This window comes from Liolophura sinensis, chromosome 13 (assembly GCF_032854445.1).
Source record: "Liolophura sinensis isolate JHLJ2023 chromosome 13, CUHK_Ljap_v2, whole genome shotgun sequence".
NCBI classification, from domain to species: domain Eukaryota; kingdom Metazoa; phylum Mollusca; class Polyplacophora; order Chitonida; family Chitonidae; genus Liolophura; species Liolophura sinensis.
The window spans coordinates 14,440,168-14,467,150 of record NC_088307.1 but is presented as its reverse complement, the minus strand read 5'-3'; the positions used below and the strand labels follow the sequence as shown (position 1 = coordinate 14,467,150).

At 38.8% G+C, this 26,983-nt stretch overlaps 1 protein-coding gene across 1 annotated transcript; it reads left to right on the top strand.

Moving 5' to 3' along the window:
* Window positions 1-15,521: 15,521 nt before the first annotated feature.
* Window positions 15,522-26,979, top strand: LOC135480545 (geranylgeranyl transferase type-2 subunit beta-like). Its single transcript, XM_064760399.1, has 10 exons — window positions 15,522-15,595; window positions 17,452-17,559; window positions 18,813-19,010; window positions 19,714-19,819; window positions 21,144-21,196; window positions 22,809-22,919; window positions 23,506-23,617; window positions 24,358-24,446; window positions 25,377-25,451; window positions 26,309-26,979. The coding sequence occupies exons 1-10, from the start codon at window positions 15,593-15,595 to the stop codon at window positions 26,444-26,446; spliced, it is 993 nt and encodes a 330-aa protein (XP_064616469.1). The 5' UTR covers window positions 15,522-15,592; the 3' UTR covers window positions 26,447-26,979.
* The last annotated feature ends 4 nt before the right edge of the window (window positions 26,980-26,983 follow it).

Below are 26,983 nucleotides of genomic sequence, written 5' to 3'. Positions count from 1 at the left end.
CTTTTAACAGGATTGCTGAGGCGGCGTTAAGCCATACTCATCCATTCATTCATCAGACTCACAATTCATTAGACTTTTAACAGGATCGCTGAGGCGGCGTTAAGCCATACTCATCCATTCATTCATCAGATTCACAATTCATTAGACTTTTAACAAGATTGCTGAGGCGGCGTTAAGCCATACTCATCCATTCATTCATCAGATTCACAATTCATTAGACTTTTAACAGGATTGCTGAGGCGGCGTTAAGCCATACTCGTCCATCCATTCATCAGATTCACAATTCATTAGACTTTTAACAGGATTGCTGAGGCGGCGTTAAGCCATACTCATCCATTCATTCATCAGATTCACAATTCATTAGACTTTTAACAAGATTGCTGAGGCGGCGTTAAGCCATACTCGTCCATCCATTCATCAGATTCACAATTCATTAGACTTTTAACAGGATTGCTGAGGCGGCGTTAAGCCATACTCATCCATTCATTCATCAGACTCACAATTCATTAGACTTTTAACAGGATTGCTGAGGCGGCGTTAAGCCATACTCATCCATTCATTCATCGGACTCACAATTCATTAGACTTTCAACAGTATTCCTGAGGCGGCGTTAAGCCATACTCACCAATTCATTCATCAGATTTAGGACTTCATTTCGTTTGTTCTTTTGCTTCAGCTATTGTTTTCAATACTGGATTCTCCGCCTGCACCAGAATGTGTGTAGAAATTCTTCCAAAGAAACATATCGGAAAAATTGTAGCCGTTTACCTGGCATCGTGTGTGGATAAAATCTATTGTGGCGCATGGGTCGAATTTTATTTTTAAAAGGATCTGTCTGGATTTTTCCTCTCGGTTTCTGTTGCATCAGCCATGACTTATTGTCCTTGTGTTTTTCCTTCACCATACAGTCAACAGAAAAGAACGAAAACTACACATTGCACGTTTCTACGAATGTATTTCCATCTATTTTTAGCGGTAATATTTTACCTTTTAGCCTAGCTTTTCTACATTTTCTTCTCTTCATTGAGCATGATTATGTAGGACAAACTTTGAAGATTAATGTTAGGTTATTTTAGTGGGTATCAATTGAGACTATGGCGAATGAATACACTCCGAAACCTTGTGAAATATCTGCGTCACTGTTGTCCAGGTAACACTTATATTTGCCGTCTTTAGATCTGTAGATTTAACGGCTTCTTAGCAGCACTGAATTTTGACATTTAAGTTACCCACAAATTAAACGCCGTCTGAAGTCAATATGCATGATGTGAGTTAAAGCTGGACTCTACCCCTTTATTCAAGGGTCAGTCGATTGCGGAAAGAGCAACCTTTCTTGTGGCCCTAGTCAGAATCTGTTGAAAACAGTGATGCTAACATCATTGCCTAATTTCCACAGGTAATTTGTACGGCGATTCTTTCCTTTACAGTAATAAGTTGTATGTTAGAAACTACGTGGCTCTCACTAAGTCCTTTTTGAAATCTGAAGAATGCAGGTGAGGCGTACGAATCCAACGTGTCTAATAGCTTCGTGACGTCATCGTAGTCTAGTCTGCATTTGCAAGTTGTCGATATTCAACACTGCATTTCTGTGGGTACCCACCAATACACCATCAGTAAGTCGTCTCCTGAGATCACGCAGGTTTGGACGACACCAGATGGGAGCTCTTGCAACTATCGCTGTTGTAAAGTGTGATTTAAGGGCCGCTGGTAAATTGAATACACATGTACATCTATATTGCTTAGTCTTATCTGTCAACTTAACGGCACTGTTATCACATACCGTACACAATCACGTCATTAGCGGCTTTAGTTTTCGAGAGTCCCGATCTAATCTCTCCGGAACCAGCGTGAACCCAAGAGACTCTTAAAACATTGCTACGGTTTATTAATGTGTCAAAAGATCGATTGACTACACTGGTCAAATTAATGTCTGTCTGTATGTCGAAAAGTAAAAAGCACCCATCAATCGGAAACAATATGAAAGTTTCTACAGCGTAGGGAGTAAAACCAGAGCAGAGATGACAGTGCGACAGTTTGCAATGGACGAAAAGTACAAGAGTGTGAAAAGCTAAAAAGTGTGTCAAAGGAAGTTACGCACAAGACTGCTCATGAAACGAAAAAGTCTAAATAAGCAAAGGAAGTCAGCTGTAAGTCTGTAAATTAATAACGAGAAATTTTCAAAGCTGTGAGGGTATAAAGCAAACAGAACAAACGTACGCGTATGAAGGGAAGGGAGGAATGTAGAGGTCTGTGAACGAAAAAAAGGAAGTCAGCTACACTGTATAAAGTCTACAAATGAATAACCAGAAGAAATATACGAGTGTGTTAGGAAACAAAGGAATGTATACAATTCAAGTTTATCGATGAATGTTGATTTAGACCCCGTTATCTGAATTTTCCCTTACAGTTTTCTGTGTTTGAAATTCTTTTTATGCCGGTGTAATTCAGTAAATCCTATCTTTTCCATTCATCTCTTTGGTGTCTGTCGGTCTCCAGCTGCCTGTGACCAGGTATTGACCTGCCAAATGCCTCAGACCCACTGAGTCTTTAGTCGCCCAGACTTTTTTGCGATGCCCGTTCAGTGGATTAATTGTAGTTTCAATGGTAATTAAAGACAAATTCAAATCCTACCCACCGTTAAAATCATTGCATGTCCGTAGGCCAAATCCCAATGCTATTTATACATCTAATACAAGACCTCGCTGACTGATTCATATAAAGCGTCGGTCCCGCTGACTGATTCATATAAAGCGTCGGCCCCGCTGACTTATTCATCCCAAGCCTCGATCTCGTTGACTCATTCATCTAAAGTGTCGACCTCACAGACATTCATCTAAATCGTCGGTCTCGTTCATTCATTCATCTAGAGCATCGGTTTAGGTGACTCATTCACCTACAACGTCGGTCTGGCTGACTTATATATCTATTTAAAGCGTCAGCCTGGGTGGTTTATTCATCTACAATGTCGGTCTGGCTGACTTATTTATCTGATTAAAGCGCTGGCCTGGCTAGTTTATTCATCTACAACGTCGGTTTGGCTGACCTTATTTATGTAATTAAAGCGTCGGTCTGGTTGGTTTATTCATCTACGGAGACGGCCTGGCTGACTCATTCATCTAATTAAAGAGTCGGTCTGGCTGAGTCATTTATTTACAGAATCGGTCTCGCTGACTCTTTCTTCTACAGCGTCAGTTTCGCAGTTGATAGGCCTTAGACCAATATGATACCTTTCTCGAGTCTAAATATCCCGGATACCTATCCGACTGTATCTAAAGATGTTTGTCAGCGGCCCGGCCAAAGGCGTTGAGTATCTCCGGAAAGCCACACGTGTTTCTCATCTATAAATTTTACTGGAGATAAAAGGTGAAAATTTCAACAGTTACGGCGTTATATCTGATCATAAAATTAAACAGTAACTGGACCAAGACATTGTGAGACACCAAATTCGGAACAGTACACACGGATAACATTTTCACACAACAAACCAGAGGATTGAAACATAGAGTTTATGATGTGTTGCTAAAGAAACAGGACACAATCTCGCTTGAATAAATAAAAAGTGGATCAAAAAATTGCAGTACTTTTGTTGATATGGAAGATAAAAAAGACAAGGGCAAATCAAAGAAATAATCAGATCGTGTTCAAATGCCTTCATTTATATTCAAGTACATTCTCGAATAAAAGAAAGAAAAAATCACGATACAAAAGAGCAACCATGCGAAGAAGGGTGTTTCCAATTGCTGTGAATTATTTACCATTATATTAGACAGGCTTATCGATTTATCGATACTAATCAGTTGCGTGTCCACGTAAATCGTTTGCCTGCGTAGCTAATCTGATCACGTTCAGATCTAAATCAATAAAATCGTGACTGTTTTTTCTTTTTCTTCTCTCCGACGACTACATTTTTAAAGGAAATAGGGGTCCACGTGAATGCTGAACAAAAGATTTTGCAAGTAAATACGAGAACAGGGTCATATTGTTTTGTTTCCCAAACTTTTGGTAACAAAGCAGCAGTTGCTGGGCCCATTCAAAACTATACGTGGTGCTGCGGTCTTTCTCTAGTTAATGAGATATTGGTGTGGTTGGGTTGTTTCGTTGGACGAGTGATTGCTGCATAGTAAACCCTTCACTGTATGGTTAAAACCTTGACTATTTATGTAGAATATTATTTGTTCGAAAAAAAAATACTGCTTTTCAAGCCGATGATTATTGGTTTAAAAAGTGGTTGTCTGGATAGTTGTTCAGTCCATAATGAAAGGCTATTTGGTATGCAATTTTGTAAGTGCATCCAATTAATTCGTAGTTAAACTGTTAGAAAAAAATATAACGTGGTCAATGAAGTATATTCGATTTATGTTTCTTTTTAACTGTGGGTTAATTGATTTTCATGCTGCCAAAACCTTTATTATTGAGGCTATTTCCAGTACAGTCTCTTGTACCCTGATAAAAGCATTCTTTGGGCCCATAATATAACATTATCAGCGAACGTCATTTCCCTGTATCACAAGATCCTTAGAAATAATTCTCGTCGTGTCAGTTTGTCCAGCAACACAGCGTTATTTATTGAACTGGCAGAACGTATTTGTCCCACACTGGATTAAAGCCCTGACAGCAAGCTTTCCAGGGAGACATTTAGTGTGATTTGCATCAGCTTAATTCATCATTCCAAGTCTGAGCTGTATCCAAGACTGGTATTTTGCTTGGCATATCTCCATTTTTATTAATTAAAGCTAAGGATTTCGCCGTATACAGTACTAGAAGACGACTGTTTTGCAGACAACCAGAGAATTTTTTTGTGGAAATATTCGTATTATTCCATACAATTATTCAATCGCAATATGACGAATTTCCGCTGATGAAGCTTGCAGCAAATGGATGAATTTTTTTTCTTCTCATAAATGAGTTGAGATAAATTCTTTGTGCTCTTTACAGTTAACAAACAGTACCTAGTGCTAACGTTCCAGTGCGTAGTTTACAAAATTAGTCTCATCCATGTACGGTGAGGGTTAGACTTAAAATAATTCGGTGTTTATAATTAAGAGCAGTGTACTTTGCCACGCGCAAAGAAGGCTTCCGTTGATGCCCTAGTTCATTGAGCATTAGCACTGGTTTACATAGTCTTAAAGGGTGCTTCTTGTTAAAGTCATTCACGCGGAGAACAGACTAGAAGAGACAGACTTATTCAGTAATGTCTACAACAAAATCAATATATTTCCTTTTATGACTTCAAACTCCATGATACCCGTAAAATCCCGACTTGTATACGCCTATACATTTCCAAAACAACTGAATCTCATCGGTTGGGAAATTTGAACGACTACGCTGTCAAACAGATCTGTTAAACTGACATATTATTGTGTTTTCTGAGTGACGGAAGAACACATTATGTTATTGCTACAAATGAGTATGTTAGCTACAACAAACTTGTTCCGATATTTAAAACGGATGTTAAAGGTCAATAATCTCAAGGTCACTTCCCAAAACGACGTTTGACACAAACCAGCAAAGAACTAAGAACGTATATAAAGTACGAAATTAAGACGGAATCATGCAAAAAGAATCGGTCAACAATTGTCAATGATGCTGGAAAGACGCAAGGAATGTTCAAAGGGAATGAGTGAAATCAGGTATTCAGATCGTGTACTATGCTAGTATGCTACTTACCGATAACAAAAATGCATGTATGTATCTCAGTTGCGCCCTGAATGCAACTATTCATACATTAATACGGGGAAAATACAGTCTTTAGCTCGGGGGTTAAGCGGAATTAAACACAATCGCTCTGTCCATAATTACTTACATGAGAATTAAACTCATTGTAAAAACTTAAGAAACTTAGAGTGAATGCGTTTTGATGGAATAGACTTGATACGGTAGTTGTTGTAGTAACAACTGCAAATTGTTAAATTAATCATATCATATTATGTTCCATTGATATAATCTATTTTAACCTCAAGGTTCTGTTCTCTTCTGTTATCGAACAGATACGTTTTAAGAGTGTACATTCCTGAGTTGCTTTGGTTGCTCAAGCGTTTAACGAATTAAAGTGCACATTTATCCAAAAATCTTTCAAACGTACCAGACATATTACACATTGTACAATCTGTTCAATTGGAAAAAAATGAAATCATTGAATTTAAATATACATATAGACCTAAATTTGACAACTTGAGACTAGTGTGGTGCCAAAAAGAGTGACATATATGTGACGAAGATGGGTCAACGATCGAGGGGACATGCGCAGAATCCTTAACGTAAACTTGACCCCATTAACGGTCTTAGCACATATATGTACCCTGCCTAAGGGTGAGTGAGTGAGTGCTTTGGGTTTTAACGTCGTACTTAACAGCTTTTCAGTCATATGACGACGAATGAATTCTTACAGTGTTTCTAATGTGCCTTCTTGTTGCAGGACGGATTTCCGCCGATCTTTTATCTAATGCTGACTCACTGAGAAGACTTACCGAAGGCAAGTAAGGCCCCAATCCATTATACTGATACGGGTAAACCAGCCGTTGCACAATCCCCTTAATGCTGAAAGCCACGCGAGGAAGCTACAACTTCCTTTTTTAAAGTGTTAGGTGTGACCCGACCCCAGGTATGATCTTAGATCTGTTATTAGGATAATTGTGAAAACAAGTTTATTGTATTGGGTAATTTGCAATGTGTTGTCTGCTGTTTGCCTTACAAACCCTCGCCCGATCGGTTCTGCATTTCCTCTCTCTCCATCCGCGCTTTTGTATTCATTTTGTTCCGGTGATCTAATTTCACTGACTAAAGCACCGTACAACGGCACGAGAAGACACTTCCCTGATCGATTTGTTCTTTTGATTCTTGGAACGTTGGGGCCTCTACAGGATGACGTGCCGTTTTTTTATGTAATTTCTCTCTCTTGTGATGAATTGAAAGCGCATTAACCTGATTCATGTAGCATACAGTAACGGTAGACAGAAAATACTGAAAAAGCCGTGTGAAAATTCTCACGTGATCTTGAGTGCGAGATTTTATTCATCATTCAAAGGTCACATTAAAGGGAATAAAAAAAATTATACCGTGTCTTTCAAATGATGATTTACTTTGATAAAAACATTATTTTATGTGCACTTGTACAATAAAAAGTTGTATGGCAGTGCTGGCTTGATTGTAGTTTATTTATTTATTTATTTTACGCCATATAATATTTCACTTATACGACGGTGGTCAGCATTATGGTGGTAGGAAACTGGGCAGATCTCGATGGAAACCCACGACCATCCGCAAGTAGTGCCAGACCTTCCCACTTGTGGCTTGAGAGAAAGCCAGCATGAGCTGGACTTGAGCTCTCAGCGACCGCATTGGCTTCTAGGTCATTACGCTGCACGAGCGCGCTAACCAACTGAGCCACAGAGTCCTTAAGTGCTGGGTTGTGAAAGGAACATGTCGCACAGATGTTGTAAGGTTGACAGAGTTATATCCCGTGTCCGTTGAGCCACACCGAATCTGTCTCATTGTGTGCCTAATATACTGGATAGCTATCATGGACACAAAAGCAAGTTGAGCACAAAGACATGTTCAGCTGGATAGGATATGGAATTGGATGGGATATCGAGTTGGATGGGATATCGAGTTGGATGGGATATTGAGCTGAATCAGATATTGAGTTGGATGGGATATAGAGTTGGATGGGATGTGGAGTTGATGGCATACTAAGCTGGATGGAACACAGAGGTTTGTGGGATATTGAGATGGGACGGGATATTGAATAGGATGGAATATTGAGTTGGATGTGATATTGAGCTGGATGAATGTGAAGCTGGATAAAAAGCAAACATCGTTATCCGGTGGGGACTGTTCCAAAAGAAATACAGATACAGATATAGCCGGCTGCTAAATATACTGAATAGGACAAGAAGGTCTTTGAGGTTTGGAATTTTTTATGTCACTGGAAATATTTTTTTTGAACATTCTGCTGTTTTTCCCGTTATTCGGTCTGATAGCACTCTCGAAACTTTTCCTCACGTAACACATCGTCCTAATTGCGAAAAATTAGCCTACTTATTGAAAACCAGTCTAGTATTGTTCCTTTTTGTCGTGGTGGTGTGTGTCTTATAAAACATCTCGCTTGTTTCGCTAGCATGATTAGTAGCATTCATCAAAGAGCACAGGCATTTTGTATCAGAAAGATGTCGATCGTTCTGCATTTCCTGTCTCTCCGCCCAGGCTTTTGCATTCAATTTGTTCCGTTGATCTAATTTAATTGACTAAACCACCAGAGGGCAAGACCATAGAGAGACTTCTCTTCCCTGATCAAGCTTGTCTTTTGATCCTCGCGACGTTGATGACTCTACAGGATGACGAGCCGTTTCTACGTAATTTCTCTTCTTGTGATGACTCATGTCGCATAGAGTAACGGTAGAAAGCTCTTTTTCTAATTTATTAAACGATTTGTGTTGAAGTTGTCGCGTGATTTGTCGTGTTGTGGTGGGCTGTGAAATGCCGAGCAGAAAAGTTCAACAGAGTTATGTCCCTTGTCTGTTGACATCTACCGAGTCTGTCTCATTGTGTGACTAAATTGACAGGATAACCATAATTAAGACCAAAGCAAGTTTGGCCTCAGTCATGCTAAGCTGAATGGGATGTAGAGTTGTGGAGGGTGGGGGGGGGGGGGGGGGGGGAGGATGTGCAGCTGGATGGGATATTAAATTGGATGGGATGTGGAGGTGGGTGAGATAAAGAGTTGAATGGGATATTGAGTTGGGTGGGATGTGGAGCTGGATGGGATATTGTGTTGGATGGATGTACAGCTCAATGAGATACTTTGTTGGAAGTGTTGTGGAGCTGGATTGGATATTGAGTTGGGTGGGATGTGGAGGTGGATGAGATGTTGGAGTTGAGTGGGATGTGGAGCTAGATGGAGTATTGAGTTGGGTGGAACGTGGAGCTGGATGGGATAATCAGTTAGATAAGATGTGGAGCTGGGTGGAATTTTGAGGTCGGTGGATGTGGAGCTGGATGCGATATTCAGTTGGATGAATGTGTATCTGGATTGTATATTGAGTTGGATGGGATGGAGAGCTGCATGGGATATTGAGTTGGATGGGACACTATGTTGGATGGGATATTGTTGGATGAGATGAGGAACTGGATGGAATATAGAGTTGGATGGGTTATTGAGCTGAATGAGATGAGCAGCCGGATGGGAAATTGAAATAATGTGGTATTGAGTTGGATGGGATGCGGAGCTGAATGGGATATAGAGTTGGATGGGATACGAAGTTCGATGGGATATGGAGCTGGATGGAATAATGAGTTAGATGGGATATAGTTGGATGGGATGAACAGCCGGATGGGGCATTGAATTGGATGGCGTTTTGAGTGAATTGAATGTAGAGCTGGATGGACTATTGAGTAGGATGGATGTGGAGTTGGATGGGATATTGAGTTGGCTGGGATGTGGAGCTAAATGGGATATAGAGTTAGATGGGATATTGGGCTAGACTGGATAATGAGTTGGGTGGAATATTGAGTTGGATAGGATGTGAAGCTAGGTGAAAAAAAATTGTCACTATCTCAGTAATGGTACCAGATATAATGGGTTGATACACATGTACCTGTAACTGGGGCGAGTGCAATAAGGGGCTGTAGAGAATTAAGACAATGCAAAAAGAATGTAGGTAATGTGGGCGTTAATGTATGTGATTAGGTATCACAAGATGACAATCAGTGGAACGTACAAGTAGTGTACATGATGTGTTTTGATCCCAGGAATTAGATTATGATCATGTAGAGTAGAACACATTATTAGGAAAGTTTTCAAAAAGAGGCGGAATCTACTGGACATTGTATTCTTGCATGGTGTGCGGTGAAGGGTGGAACGTTGAAAACTATGGTAAAAACGTTCGAGAATTAAAGGAAACATATCTTTTACTAATTTAGAGAATTGGCAGTTTACGACAATGGACAAAATTACATTTCCTAACTTTCTATGCACGCAATTTGAGGTAACTATATCGTCTGGCCAATCAACCGAATGACTGAAAAAGTCAACTGAACCTGTAATCTCATCAAAATGCCTTCTTAAATTTAAAGATCAATCCATATCTTTTTTTCTTGCAAATTTTGCGTTTCACTGGACATCGATGAGTATAGTTTTTCTCTCCTTGTCCCCATTTCAAATGGAACATCGCATGAAACACATTTCCTTTACGAAGATGAGTTTCTGACCTTCAATGGAATGTTATTGATCGTGAAAGCTTGGAATACGGCTTTTATCTACTTGAAAATAGATAGACAGGAATGAATCGAAAGGCTTAAAAGAGCCCAGTTATATTTAAAAACATTCATATATTTTAGATAACATTGTAGCTTGTTTAATGAGACTGGAAAAATGTCCAAAAATGCTGGTTTTCATCAAATAAAATACACTTCCGATTCGACCAAAAATTAGAATTTTTAATTCGAAATACTTTTTCGGTGGCTTTTCACCAAGAAACCCTTTCTCCTCTGGCGGTTGGAGGTCGAGCAAGTTTTATACTCGGTAAATGTAGATTCGGAAAATTACAGAATTGTGCTGGGTTTTGAAATTTGAAGTTATTATAGAATCTTTCTGTGGCCGATCCTTCGTAGTGCCGTAAACAAACGTACATTTCCTCACACACCCAATTTTTTTAAACTATTCCTACCAAGCAAATAAGCTGATGATATATTTATCTGCTACAACATATCAAATGGTTGAACGTGTTTTCGCTGTGTGCTTGAGGCGCAATCTACACTTTTTCTTAAAGATTTTTTGTTTTCTTGAAAATCGATGAGTATATTTTTTCTCTCATTACACTATTTCTGAAGAAACATTGTCAGGAGTAAACACATTTCCTTGGCAAAGAGGAGCTTCTCATCTGTACAATGGTATCGATTGTGAAGGTTTAAGGCGGAAACGAAAAAAAATGGCTCGAGACGCTCAGAAAACCAAATAACATTTTACAAAATATTAGAGCAGGAAAAATGCTGCAGAGCTGAGGATTTTTCTTTATACTTTTCTAAAACTCTAAAGGTCACATGAATTACAGTCTCCATAAAAATGCAAAAATTTACAACCTCTGGACTCACTTCAATGCAAACTGCTCTATAATATGCGAATAAGGTTCTATTCTCTCTATATTAGCTGTACATCGCTATTACCTCCGAAAAACAACAGACAGAACAGGCAATGCTAAACGTGTTGTAATCAGAACCCCATTACCACTTCCGTTTTCCCCAGTCCCCCCACTCCCCCCCAGCCCCCCCCCCCCCCGGGCCCCCGGGAAGCTTTACACAATTCTCATATCATATACTCATGCCCTTTCCTCATGCCCACCCATGAATGCCCACGGAGGACATGATTACGGATGTAAATTATCACTGATTATTTGAGCATTTCTTGTGTCGCTACAGGTACACAAGTATGATTTTTTTCTTCCTTTTTGCCTCCTTTCATAGCTGGGTTACTGACTGTCTGAATGGCTAGTGTGAATGTACTGTGCGGCTTTCTTTTTGTTAGTGGAAAATTCATATTCCTTTTCTCTGTTTATCTTCTTGCAGATGCCAATGTCACACTTTGATGTTTGTTGTATGGAAAGTACTAATTTGATCTGAGACAAGAACACAGGTGCTGGGATTCTTCTGCAATGTGAGTTGAGGTAAGCCAGCCAACCAATGACAGCCATGGGGGAGGCGGGAAAGGAGGTGAGGGAGGGGAAGGAGGGGAAGGTGGGGGGAAGCAGGGGAGGGGAGAGGGTGTTCTTTTAAAGGGTTTTATCATGTGAATCAGAATGTTTTTTTAAGCCATATCCATAGACAAAATTTCTATGTCAATTTGGAATCATATGTTTTTTTGATGTTGATCAAAGTGAACTTTTCTGGGATTTTTGAAAATCCACTTTAATACTCACCTGCATCACTGTAAGTTCAATTTTTCACAAAGTTGCTAAAATACATGCACTATATTTTGGAAGTTAATTGTTGAAAAAATTACCTATCTTTTAATATATACAATTGACAATTTTGGCCTTTAACGTTTCTCTTGACACTGCTGTAAAACAAGAAAATCTTCTTGAAAATCCACAATTTTCTAAATGTTTGTCACTGGAAAATGTAAAATACTTTGTCTTTCAAATGTTGTCATTTTTCTTGCAGATAAATACCCCGGCTTTCGAAAACATTTAACCTGGTTGTGATATTTTGAACGGTATATGAGCTAGAAAGCTTTGAAGTTCAGGCTTGAGAGTTATCAGAACCGGACAGACACATTTCCAAGATAGGGGCACCCCAAGTTAAATTCCTCCTGCTCAAAAGTTTTCGCATGTATCAAGCCCTAACTTTGTGTGTGAGGATAAGAGGTGTTACGCATTTATGTGGTGTGGAAATTACTGATTTCGACAAAAAATTGGCTGGTGTGATAAGAATCAGGACTCCATGAGCTTGAATGTAATACTGTGTATTTTACAGTGTTTGTTTGTTTTTTGTTTTGTTTTTTTCTTTTGCGCTGCCAGTCTCACATTTTTGGTGTACTGGTGCATATTTGGTATCAAAATGATGGAAATTGTCTAAACTTTGGGCAGGTGTTACTTTTAATGATGACATCTTCTGGGAACGAGGACACAAGGATACAGGCGGTGATGAGGTTGCGAGTGACGTTCCCTTGACGTTGCTGGGCACCCGTCTCAACTGCCGGCATAGAAAGATCTAGATTTTGACGCTCAACCTATGTCAAGATTTTTTTGGGCTGCTCACTCACAGTCTGGGCAAGGCATGCGTCAGTGTCTTTTGGAAAATTAATGGGGGTCTGAAACCTGTTTGATGAGGTAGGAAGTGATGTCAGAATGATGAGACAGGAAGTGATGTCAAACAGATTAAGCAGGAAGTGATGTCAGGATGACGAGACAGGATGTGATGCCAGAACGATTTGGCAGAAAGTGATGTCAGGATGACGAGACAGGATGTAATGCCTGTAATGTAATGATGAAACTGGAAGTGATGTCAGAGTAATGAGGCAGGAAGTGGTGTCAGAGTAATGAGGCAGGAAGTAATGTCAGAATGATGAGGCAGGAAGTGATGTCAGAGTGATGAGGCAGGAAGTGATGTCAGAATGATTAGGCAGGAAGTGATGTCAGAATGCTGAGGCGGGCACTGATGTCATAATGATTAGGCAGGAAGTAATGTCAGAATGATGAGTCAGGAAGTGATGTCAGAGTAGGCCTAATGAGGCAGGAAGTGATGTCAGAATGATGAGGCAGGAAGTGATGTCAGGATGATGAGGCAGCAAGTGATTGCAGTAAATATGAACGCACGCTTTTCACATTTCTTATTTTGTTTTCATTTTAACCACAAGCGTCGCCTTTCGTCTAAAATACCTCATAAATTTAGAACTTTTGTGGACACCCTTTGATTGTACGACTTGATTTGTTTAGATTTAGATATCGCTAATGTTAGGATTAATGGTATAAACAATTCTGCTGTGAGAATCATAATGCTGGCCACCGTCGTATAGGTGAAATGTTCTTGAGTACAGCGTAAAACACCATTCAAAAAAATAAATAAATACTGCGTAGAAGTTTGTATTAATTGGGAGTCGACGATGGTCAGCAGAGAACATTGTACTATGTATACTTCTGTCCCTGTTTGCTTCTCTGATTGTAATGCCAATCTCAGTTCCGCATACTCTGAAAAGCCACCCTTTCTGTTGTCAGTACTATTAAGCTATTACATATGTCATTTCTCTTTAACCACAGATCCTTACAGATAAATCTCGTGGTGTCAGTTTGTTCTTTATGGAATCCTCAGAAAGCTCTTGTCCTAAAGTGAATGAAATCTTTGACATAGTCCTTTTGCACGGAGACATTGTTCATGGTTTACCTTATCATTTGTCGTATGAGCTGTAGACCTACTGAGGACGAACGTTTCGATTGCCACAGTGCCATATCTGTTCACGAAACTTAAGCTCTTCCTTCGTCAACCTGCGTCATTTTTTGTGCGGTGATATTCTCAGAATCCAGCACATTTATTCTGCCACCCAATGATGAATCATTGCCAATAATTTTCAGAGCATCTGTGCACACATTGTTCAGATTTAGACTGATTTCTGCCTTCTACGTGCATTTTACCAGTGATTGTGTTCATTTGTATTACAGTGGACGAGTAAAATTGGCCCAACATAATGACAAACATATAGTATATGAACAAGAAATGATCAAGTTTGACACGGTGTTTTAGAGAAAATACAATCGCTAAATACGCATATATTTTCAAGTGGACAGTGTGGAATGGGCGGGGATTTTCCCAATAGAGGCTCGTCGTATAACACTGTCATGTAATTGAACAATGGAAGAACATAATGACAAACATATGGTATATGAACAAGAAATGATCAAGTTTGACACGGTGTTTTAGAGAAAATATAATCGCTAAATACGCATATATTTTCAAGTGGACAGTGTGGAATGGGCGGGGATTTCCCCAATAGAGGCTCGTCGTATAACACTGTCATGTAATTGAACAATGGAAGAACCTTACAATTCTGCGAAAGCTGAACCAAAAGTGCGGGCAGAAATCGAAGAGAAAAAAATAAATGGGTGTGTTAGGAGCAGATTTTTGTGTACAAAGAATATTCACGGACACATATCGGTTTCTGTCGCGTTATCTGAACACAGACAAAAGCTACAAGTCTGTGAATGAAAAAAGGAAGAAACCTACAAATCTGTGAATGAACAAAAGAAGAAACCTACCAGTCTAGGAATGAACGAAAGAAAAAGCCTGCAAGTCTGTGAATGAACAAAGGAAGGAACCTACAAGTCTATTAATCAACAAATGAAGAAATCTATTAGTCTGTGAATGAACGAAAGAAGAAATCTGCATGTCTATGAATGAAGAAAGCGAGAACATTGAACATTTATCCTCGCCTCACATTGATTTCTAGGCCTCACATTGGTTTCGATACCTCACATTGACCTCTAAACATCACACTAACTTCTAGACCGCTTCGGTGGCCTAATGGCTAGAGTGTCTGCCTCGGAGTTGGGATCTAACTCGGGTCGGGTCATACCAAAGACTTTAAAAATGATATTTGCTGTTGCATCCCCTGATGCTCACTGTTTTCCTTTAAAAGAATTAAAATGTACGCAGATTTTAATATCCATCGACCTGTTGATTAACACCGGGAAAAGTCTTTTTTATAAATTATTTCTCAGCAAAATATAAAAATGAATTCAAGTGTTCCTGTTTTGATTTTTTAACAAGGATGTTTATCAAAACATTAGTTAGTTACTTCACAGTAGAGCAATGGGTGGATTGTCTCCCCTGTCGAAAAAAATGTATTAAAACCAATGGTTAATGACACAAATATAGTAACGAAGAACTTTTTATTTCCGCTTGGTTTGATTTATGGGATAGTTTTTCAGCAATCAACACTTTTAACTGCCTTGGTACCTTCATGTCCGGTTTTTCTACTCATTCGGTTTTTTGATCCGGTTATCAGGCACTAAGACTGTAGTGGCGCGCACGTCACCCGTCGATGGAGGAAATTGACAGAGCAGACCTTTCTTCAATATCTCACTTCTAGAACATATGCGATTCGAATATGGTGAGGATATAACAAATGTTTCCTTTCGTGTACAAGCAAGACATTGGCAAGATACACTTGTGGCGAATGTTTTGAGTGTAGATGGAAACATTTGCTGACACTGTTGTTGTTGTTGTTGTTGTTGTAATCAAGTTGTAGATGGTGACGACGCCAAGGTGATGTCATTTTCCAGCATGTCTTGTGGACAATTAATCTGGGGAATTTTGGGCACGACATATAAGGTTTAGAGACCCACGGGTAATTGGTCACATCAGGTGACAGTGGCCTAATGAATTAGATGTTGTATGCTAGCCTACGATACATGGTTAGCATACAAAGTCTATTTCATTAGGCTAATTAAAAAGACTGCTTCCATCATTTAAGTCCCAAGTCTATATATACTAGATGACCTCAGTGTGTTGTTTTGAAAATGACAATAATGCTGGCAGCTGTCATATACATGATGTGATATATTCTTGAGTATGGCATAAAACACCAATGAAATAAATAAATAAATTAATGAAATTGTCGGATAATTTTAAAATAGCACACTGAGTCCATCTAGATGGGACTATGAAGTCCTGACATCTAGACTACAGCTAGTCCGATGTTGCTGTCACTATAGGTTTGGCAAAACTTAATTTTGTTCGGCCAAGTATGACGCCAAAACCATTGTACGAGCGCATGCCTTTTAAAAACCTAATGCAGTTGCTGTGGCAGTTTTTCATGACATTTGAGACAAAAATTACTCATCAAGTACGGCCTTAGGTGGGCAGACACTTGCATTCCTTACCTTTTTGTCTGTCAATTTATCACAAACGCAAGGTACATCAGTTATTTTTTCATTAGTAATGCTCAAAGCCACCCACTGTACTAACAGCCTCATTATATCTGACAAAGGTTGCTAACTGCATTAGGTTTTTAAATGGAGCATCACCTGATACAGACGGAACAAAATTTTGCCCAACCAGTGTCAAAGCATCTTGAAGTAGGCTACATCCACAATGAGCCTGGTGTTGGATCAGTAAACTTTACTATACCCAAGTAGTGATGTGTTTTTCTGTGCATTTAGTGTGTTTCACCTAAAGTTTGGTATCTATAAAAAAATCCACCTTCAGAAAATTATACAGGCCTTAAAATGATAGTTTTGATACCATAAGAAATCATCAAACTTTACCAAAAAAATCTTTAGTGGCCTTGTAATGGGGACAAACCAATCCGAATTAAGTCAAATAAGTAACTCTGATTTGAGTGGCACAAACATAATCCAGAGTTACAATATGCGAAATATGACAAAATTTTTGCTTTGTCTGTGCAGGAGATTTGTATTTTAGTTTGGTACCTTGTCAAAACTGAATTGTCTTTGTGGTAGCTGTACAGAAGAGCTTACAATAAAACAAGTGTGAACTTTCAGAAAAAGATAACGCAAAAATGTGAGATGAAATTTCTCTTTGCAGCAAGTGTAAATACAATGTAGAACTACCAGTCAGAGTTGTGGTCAGGGGTATTGTTTTTTTGTTAAGAAAGCATGCAAAAAATGTGGTTCTTTGGCAAAAATGACACATTAATAAGCATTTTACATTGTTGATGTAACTCTTGTGGCTGCGCTGCTAGAATCAGGGTTAGCATTTTTACAACTAAAATAATACTAAATTTTAGGTGAAATAAAGTATTTGTGTTGATATTGGTTACAACTTGATGTATTTACCATCACCTCACCAGTTTGCAAGCAATGGGATCTTTAAAAAGACTAACTTGATTGCACATGCTACCATGAGCTGAGGTCCTGATGATAGTGAAAGCCTCTTGTGTTTTTCCTTTGGAGAATTGTCCTGGCTTCCATTTTGCTGATTTAACATCATTTCTCATTTCCTTAGGGTACACCTATGAAAGATGTTGAGATCTCAGAAAGCGCCCCAAAGACTTTACTGTTACAGAAACATGCTGATTACATTGCTGCATACGGGGAAAAGAAGGACGATTATGTATGTATTATGTTCACGATGTTCAGCATTTAAACGTGTACAATGTAGTCGTGGCTCAGTCGGTTAGCGCACTAGCGCAGCGTAGTGACCCAGAAGCCTCTCACCAATGCGATCGCTGTGAGTCCAAGACCAGCTCATGCTGGCTTGCTCTCTGGCCGTATGTTCGAAGGTCTGCCAGCAACCTGCAGATGGTCATGGGTTCTGCCCGGTTTCCACCTACCATAATGCTGGCCGCCGTCATATAAGTGAAATATTCTTGAGTACGGCGTAAAACACCAATTAAATAAATAAATCACAACGTAGTCGAGAGATTTATTGATTTATTTATTTGATTTGAGTTTTGCACTCTACTGAAGAATATTTCACTTAGCCAACAGCAGCCAGCATTATAGTGAGAGGAAACAGAGCAGAGCCACAGAGAAACCATCAACTGTCCTTCGGGTTGTTAGCAGACGTTTACACTTACAAACGGAGAACTGAGAGATGTGATTGACAGGAGACATACGTGTATGCTTTCACAGCTGTTTGAAAATGTATTATTAATTAAGATATTTGAGATTGCACACATGCGGGAACTCAGATTATATGAGCTAATTGCAAACATACATGTATGGCGAAGTGAAAGATATCAGGGAATGATATAGGGAACTGAACCACATTGGAGGATATTCTGAGAACTGCACGTGATAGAAATTGGATGTTTTTGTGCATTATACAACATAACAGCCTGCTGTATAACAGCATATATACTTGTACAGATATGCACTCTGAACATCAACAAAGCTCAGTGTTTTGGACATATGGGACCTTTCAAGTAGAGTTTCTTAATACTGCAACTCCCATGTTATATATTTTTTGGTGTACTGATTATACAATAGATTATTATTATTATATTATACTGTGCCCAAGTAAAATGGCAATGCCCAAATGTCTATGTTTCGAGTCTCTTTTTTTCCATAGTGTACACTGTGAATTCTGTGAACGTAGAATTCGTTAATACTTTCTGAACTCATTTCAACTCTTGAGCTAAGCAGTGGTCAAATCCATGCATAAAAATAATTGAGAAATTCAGTTTACAAAATATTAGTCTTATATTTACTAAATTACGTACTGTTTTTACCCAGACTGTGTGTAAGCTTCATCGTTTGTTTGCCCATGCATGGTTTCTCCAATAACTTGATATCATGATTGGAGTGGGTTATTTGTTTTCAGAAAAATAAACATAAGACTGTCATATGTTTTGTTCATATCAGGAATATTGTATGACGGAGTACTTACGAATGAGTGGGATCTACTGGGGATTAACAGCCATAGACTTGATGGGTCAGTTACACAGGATGGACAAGGAAGAAGTGCTCGAGTTTATAAAGCAGTGTCAGCATGAGTGTGGGGGGATAGGGGCCAGTCTGGAACATGACCCCCACCTGCTGTATACCCTCAGTGCTGTGCAGGTGTGTCAGGTTTCAGAACCGCTGAAGTGCTATAGTTGAAGCAAAACTACCCTTATTCCTTAACGTTTTCAACCACCTCTGCTACCAATATTTTGAAACATTCTAAGATATGTCAGAGAAGAATGGGGTGTAGAGAAATAATTTACAGAGCTTTGTGAAGCATGCATCTTTAGTGATACCAAACAAATTATTTCAACATCATTTTTATGATAGTTGTGTGTGTAAGTTTCAGAGAAAAAAGTGCTTTAGAGGTCTGAAACGTTGAGGATTTACAGTGTGTCCTTGTTATTGTGTTCCAGAGATATGAACTAAAGCACACGTATGCCCAGAAAGTCAAGGTCTAGACTGCAAAAATTAAGTCTTGTTGTGTGAACTGTTGTTGTGTAAAAGCCTAGTGAATTAAGACAGAAAACGAAAGGTTCACAGTGGGTGCAGCACTCATTGTGATGATGGTTGTAATATTTGAGAAGGTAGAAGGAGCTGAGGGGGGGGGGGTGTGGAAATGCCATGGACTTTAAGGGAAAAAACACACTTCATCAGAGTTAACCAAGCAGTGCCTCTGTGACTAATATTGAAGTACAGAGTCAAGGCAGAGATTTGCAGGGTTTAGCTTTAATAAACGCTGTCAGACATACATGTAAACAACTTGGGTGATGTGAATGTCTTCTCTTTTGAACTGACCTTTGACGTTTTTATATTTCAGATCCTTGTACTCTTTGACTCGGTGGAAGTCATCAATGTAGACAAAGTGGTGGAGTATGTCAAAGGTTTGCAGCAAGAAGATGGCAGCTTCACTGGAGACAAATGGGGTTAGAACACTTGTTATAATAGACGTATAGGTCCCAGGATGATGAAGCTGTCTAAGACTTTAGTCAGACTTGTGGTATAACTCCTGGACTTATTTTGAACTTGAGGACTAACTTTCAGTTTTTGTCATTAAAGTCTGAAGACAACTTAAAGTATTAAAGCCCTGTAGTAGGTAAGAATTGTTGTGAACTGCTTTGAAGTTAAGACCAAGTCTGACTTTAGTCAAAGACAGCCTCTTGATCTCGGGGCCGATATATAATTATTACACCACTAAATCCACCAGGAAGAGGTGATCTTATGGTCAGAGTGTCAATATTGAATTAACATGTAGTGTACAAAGGTTAATTTAAATGTGTTGTCTGCTGTTTACTCCCTTTAATTCTGATTTGAGGAAAAATTGTGTGAATATGAGAAAGCCTTTAGTCCTTGATTAGCAATTTTGGTGTGAATATGAGAAAGCCTTCAGTAATTGATTAATAATATTGATGTGAATATGAGAAAGCCTTCATTCCTTGATTGGTAATATTGGTGTGAATATGAGAAAGCCCTCAGTCCTTGATTAGCAATATTTGTGTGAATATGAGAAAGCCTTCAGTCCTTGATTAGTAATATTGGTATGAATATGAGGAAGCCTTCAGTCCTTGATTAGTAATATTGGTGTGAATATGAGAAAGCCTTCAGTCCTTGATTAACAATATTTGTGCGAATATGAGAAAGCCTTCAGTTCTTGAATAGTAATATTGGTGTGAATAAGAGAAAGCCTTCAGTCCTTGATTAACAGTATTTGTGCGAATATGAGGAAGCTTTCATTCCTAGATTAGTAATATTGGTGTGAATATGAGAAAGCCTTCAGTCCTTGATTAGCAATATACAGACTTCCTTATAGGCAAAGAAAACACTTACACTGTACGTGAGATTTATGTCAAATGAAAGAGCATCAAACACTGTCCAGAAAATAGTTTGTTTTATTTTTTTTCTTAGAATATTTTCAATTTAGTTAAATGCATTTAAAATTTTGGATTCCATGGTTGCCATTTCTGACCTTATTGGGACCAGTATCTGGTAGCTGGTGTCTTCAGCGTGGTTTTCTGTAAGACAGGAGTACATGCACTATAGATGAAGTCAGTGGGTGTTGACAAGTCATTTTACTTCACGTCTCTCCTTTGTCACAAGAGACCTTTAGTTAGAAGTTAAAAGTTCAACTTCAAGCTAGAATAGGTACACTAATTCCAGTTTGAAGCTATAAGTTGTAAGTTACAACTTGTAACTTCCAAATAAAGGTGTCTATCTTCAGCAAACATGCACATATTTGATGCCCTGTTCTAGGTGAGGTTGACACAAGATTCTCATTTTGTGCTGTGGCTTGTCTCTCATTACTGGTAAGTAAAATAACTATACTAGTGGCATATCTCATTAATGTAATGCTACTGGTAATAGAAAAGAAATCTTTTACATCAGCTTATATACTGGGAATGAAATTCCATTGTCTGATTAGATGGGTTAAAATATAGACGTACAGTTGCCAGAGGTGCACATACGATGTACCCACACAGTGTATATAAATCAAATTTAAATAATTTAAACCCTGTGCAGCTAGATTACGGTCACACTGCTGGAATAAGCATGAGGAGTTCAGCTTACGCTATTTTTTCTTGTAATAAATCATTTTGATGTCAAACCACTGTATCAGCATTGTCTGCATTTGATTTTTCTTAACTGATATATATATATATATATATATATATATATATATATATATACACACACACAAAGATTACTCATATGATGAAAATGGTAGGGGCAAATTTGTCATGTGTATGGTTTTTTTTTGGCGGTGAAACTTACAATTTTCCAGCAAAATATCATCCTATTTTCCAAGCAAACCTCAAAACACCTTTGTAAAATCATTGGAACTCTCAGAATCAGGAAACATGGGCAAGTTAGTTGTGGACAAAATTTATTGACATTTAGGATACTGTATAAGGAAATTTTATATCCAGTATATCATTCTCAGCATGTGGATAATTTTTATATAATATAATAATATAAATATAATATATAATATAAATATAAATATATAATATGCAATTTATATTAAGAACTGCAAAAAGAAGCAAAAACTGTAACTCTTTTGGACAAAAAAAAGGAAATAAAATTTTCTCTTTATATCTTTAATTATTGCCTTGTAGTGAATATCATTCCTTTTATCTATACTGTAAATAGCTTTAGTATGATTCTGAAGTTTGAATCACTTATAATAAGTGATAATTCATTTATAAACTTTAAAACTTTTTTTTTATGATTTTGAGCAGTAACATGTGCACAGACAAGGCTGATATTTTGTGAACTGTAATTATATGTATTTGGGATATTTTAACATATTAACCAAAATTCAATTGGGTTTGCGCTGATTGATTTCTTCCCGAGAGTCACTGATATATACACTTTTAAATCCGTGAGAAGGCACGGTTTGCCAGTCATAGTACCACATCTCTGGTTTGCTTGTGCAAACAACTTGTTTGAGAGTTTTCTTTTCACTTAAGGTCAGAGCTGGCTGAGTTACACGAAGTAGTTGTTTTAAGACACGTGCAAACTCCTTGATTATTGAAATAACTGAAGTCACTGCAATCTTACATGGAGTTTTCAAAGTTAACATACATGTATTTAGAGAATAAACATGTCAAGAATGGCCTCCTATTTACTCCTGTCAAATGTCATAGAATACCCTAAATGACCATGGATTTGCTATGACTAACTTGTCCATTTTTCCTGATTCTGAGAGATTTTAGAAAGGTGTTATGAGGTTTCCTTGAAACGTGGGATGATGTTCTACTGGAAAATTGTAAATATTTCAGCACGAAAATAAATATTTTGTGACATTTATTTGCCTGTAAAAATGGACTTCTGCGGACGAAGTTTTGGATTCTTTTAGGGTAGATCTTTGTGTTATGTTAACCCCCTGACCTGTTCTTGTACGTGATTACTGTTTAGGGGCGCCTGGACAGGATTGACGTGGACAAAGCCGTGACTTTTGTCCTCTCCTGTATGAACTTTGATGGGGGATTTGGGTGTCGACCGGGCAGCGAGTCACATTCAGGCCAGGTGGGTACATATAGGCCTAAAACAGACATGGTATAGTGTACATGGTACAAGTTAGGTTAAGACGTCCTATGTTGACAGCCTAGTAGTGAGCCAGTGGCCGCCTGATGGTGTGTTTCTGTTGTGTTTGTGTCATGGTAGGTTTATACTGTGGGTTTGTTACCATGTCCAAATACCTCTACACTACATGTATAGTAACTATAAACTCTCACCATGTCTCATGTCTTTGTACCTTAAGTATGTTATTGTCCACGTTCATAGATATACTGCTGTGTGGACATGTTGACCATCATGGGCCGACTTCACAATGTGAATGGTGATATGTTATTGTGTATGTTGACAGATTTACTGCTGTGTGGGCATGTTGGCCATCACAGGCCGACTGCAAAATGTGAATGCTGATATGTTATTGTCTATGTTGACAGATTTACTGCTGTGTGGGCATGTTGGCCATCATGGGCCGACTTCACAATGTGAATGCTGATATGTTATTGTCTATGTTGACAGATTTACTGCTGTGTGGGCATGTTGGCCATCACAGGCCGACTGCAAAATGTGAATGCTGATATGTTATTGTCTATGTTGACAGATTTACTGCTGTGTGGGCATGTTGGCCATCACAGGCCGACTTCACAATGTGAATGCTGATATGTTGAGCTGGTGGCTGTGTGAGAGACAGCTGCCATCAGGGGGACTGAATGGTAAGTCTTTGACCCCTTACTACAGCATCTGTGGCCTAATGGATAGAGCATCCACTACCTAGGATCAAATCCGGGTCGGTTCATACGAAAGGCTTTAAGAATGATATCTGTTGCTGCCTCATTTGCAGTATGGTTAGTGCAAGGACACGGAACTGGTTGACCTGGGTGTCATTATTACATGCATGTGACTGGCTGGGGGTTTGGTGCCATGTCTGGTGCAGTACGTGAGAAGATCTGGCATCAACCTGCGGATTGTTGTGGGTTTCCCCCAGGCTCTGCCCAGTTTCCTCCCAAGATGCTGGCCGCTGTCGTATAAGTGAAATATTCTACATTTATACTATATTGATGCTCTTCTGTTTGATTTCGGCGTCATTTTTCTTCACCTTTGAACGTGACTTTCATGATGTAATAGGTGTATTAAGATACTTGAGTATTAATTTTTGTATGAACTGCTCCTCGGATTTACACACTTTGTACAGGGTTTTCTTTCTTTTCTTTTTTTAATTTGTACTCCAATAAACCTAAAAAATATCATGGTCAATCCTAAAGTACACATATTTGTATATGTGATATCCAATTCAAGGTAAATGAAACCATAATGCCGTATATGTGAAATATTCAGTATTGCGTATAACAACATTCAGATAAGTAATACATCAGGATAATGAAAGCCTAAGTTGACCTGAGCGTTTTGTGATTGATTACAATACTTAAGATACATTGTGTGTTGTTTTGGCCAGGTCGTCCAGAGAAGCTCCCAGATGTTTGTTACTCCTGGTGGGTGCTGGCCTCCCTTAAGATCATTGGTCGTCTACATTGGATAGATAAGGTAGCATAGTCTGCTGTAGGGATGTGGGAAACAGCTACAATAATGAAGGCCTCCAGCAACCTGCTGATGGTCGTGGGTTTCCCCTGGGCTCTGCCCGGTTTCCTCCCACCATAATGCTGGCCGCAGCTGTATAAGTGAAATATTCTTGAGTACGGCGTAAAACACCAATCAAATAAATCAATAAATACTATAATGAAATCTTACCAAATATGATATTATCATGATAGGCTCAAAGAAAACATTTGAAACTATAAGGCATTGCAAGAACGCAAATCTTAGTCACATACAAGTGTATAAATTGACGTACTTCACAGAAAGGGACAATCAATGTGATATGGCTGAAATATTGCTGATGTGGCGTTAAAACAAAACCGTTTCAAAAGGACAATGCATGTGTATCCGTCCTTTCTGTGATGACTGGTTAAAAAAAAATGCTCCTCATCTCAGTAAAGATCATCATTTGACTGTAGTGGATTGGCCCTTAGGCTAAGGCCAACTTTGGCACAGATTTCCTCTAAATCCATATAAGCTTTACTATACATATATTAAAGTTGCTGACAGACAGACCAATAAATGCTAACAGAAGTGCGACTTCCATGGTGGACATGTAATAAGTTAAAAAGGAATTTGCTGAGGTTATAAACTCTAAATGTTTGTTGGACTATTCAGAGAAAAGTTCCATTTCGTTCAACTGGAAGTTATTTCAGTCCCCCCCCACCCCCACCCACCACAAAAACACAAAAGAACATTAGTTTCAAAATGAACAAATTATTTTCTTTATGTAAAAATTTTCATTAAATATTTAGCTCAAAATTTTATTTATGTTGTAAATGAGATGATATCGCTTACAGTTAAACACAGGCTAGAAGCGGATGGCATGGCTTGGCATGACATTATCATGCTATCATAGTAATTTGTTCATGATTTTAGGACAAACTGATCAAATTTATCCTGGCTTGTCAAGATGAAGAGACTGGAGGTTTTGCAGACAGACCAGGAGATATGGTAAATACACGTATGCACATAAGATTCCTTGAATTACAGTACTATAGCGTGTTGAGAGCCAATCAAGGGGACATAATTTCCCGTTGGTTGCCTTTGCTTTGGATTGTCTCCCTTTAGTTCACCCAACTGTGTTGTAAAATTAAAGAAATAGACACATGTACACAAACAGTATGCATCAACAGATACCATTATGTTATGACACCAGTGAAGATATGTAATTTCAACCTCTGCTAATGATGTTTCAAATTGTCCTTATGTAATATGGTATATTTGAGGGCCCCGATGTGGCTAGCTTGCCAATTGGGCACAATGGCTCTCCCCAGTTTCCTCCCACCATAATGTTGGCCGTTGCCATATAACTGAAATATTTTTGAGTGTGGCGTAAAACACCAATCAATAAGAGTGAGTGAGAGAGTGCTTGGGGTTTAACGTCATACTTATCAATTTTTCAGTCATGTGATGAAGAAGGAATCTTTAAGAGTGCATGTAATGTGCTGCCTTGTTGCAGGACGGATTTCCACCGCTCTTTTATCTAGTGCTGCTTCACTGATACGACTTACCGAAGGCAAGTAAGCCGCCCCGCCCGAGCCATTATACTGATATGGGCCAACCAGTCGTTGCACTATCTCCTTCATGCTGAATGCCAAGAAAGGAAGTTACAACTTCCTTTTTTTAAGGTCTTAGGTGTGACCCGACCCAGGATTGACCACTCCCAAAGCTCTAACAACTGTGCTATCGGGGCAGGTCCAATCAATGAGATATTGTATATGTGTACGTGTAGGGTATGTTATTTATGGCAAAAATGCTTGTATTCACATGCCAATTTCGGCATTATAAAAGTTTTTTCCGTTTTTCAGGTTGACCCATTCCACACTCTCTTTGGGTTAACGGGCCTGTCATTGTTGGGAGACACTACTATAAAACCAGTAAACCCCGTGTTCTGTATGCCAGAGGAAACCATCAGAAGGGCAGGCATACAGCTAGATCTTCTCTGATATCATCCCCATCTAGGGAACACCACATTGAAACCAGTAAATCTAGTGTTCTGCATGCCAGTGGAAACCATCAGAAGGGTAAACATACAGCTTGATATCAGATCTCTGATATCATGACTATCTCTGGGACACTATAGTGAAACCATTTTACGCAGTGTTCTGTCTGCCAGAAGAAACGATCAGCATGACATACAGCTGCATCTGTTCTGATATCATGAATATCTCTTTAACACTAGGATGAAACCATGAAACCCTTGTTTTGTGTGCCAGAGGAATCCATCAGAAGGGCAGACATAAAGCTGGATCTTCTGTGATATCATGACACATTTTTGAGACACTACCGTGAAAGCAGTTGCCTCTATCTTCTGTGGACTAAAAAGAATATATCACAATTTAGTAGGAAACGCATCAGTGAAACCAGTTTGCGCTGTGCTCTGCATGATAGAAGAAACAACCTGATGTAGAGCTGGATTTTTTTTGTTAATCACAATTTAGTAGGAAACGCATCAGTGAAACCAGTTTGCGCTGTGCTATGCA

Bases quoted from the DNA above. Each gene is read 5' to 3' on its own strand.
- LOC135480545 (XM_064760399.1), top strand. The intron at 19,820-21,143 runs GTTAGAACACTT...GCCCTGTTCTAG, and splicing joins CTTCACTGGAGACAAATGGG to GTGAGGTTGACACAAGATTC. The intron at 23,618-24,357 runs GTAAGTCTTTGA...TGTTTTGGCCAG, and splicing joins GCCATCAGGGGGACTGAATG to GTCGTCCAGAGAAGCTCCCA.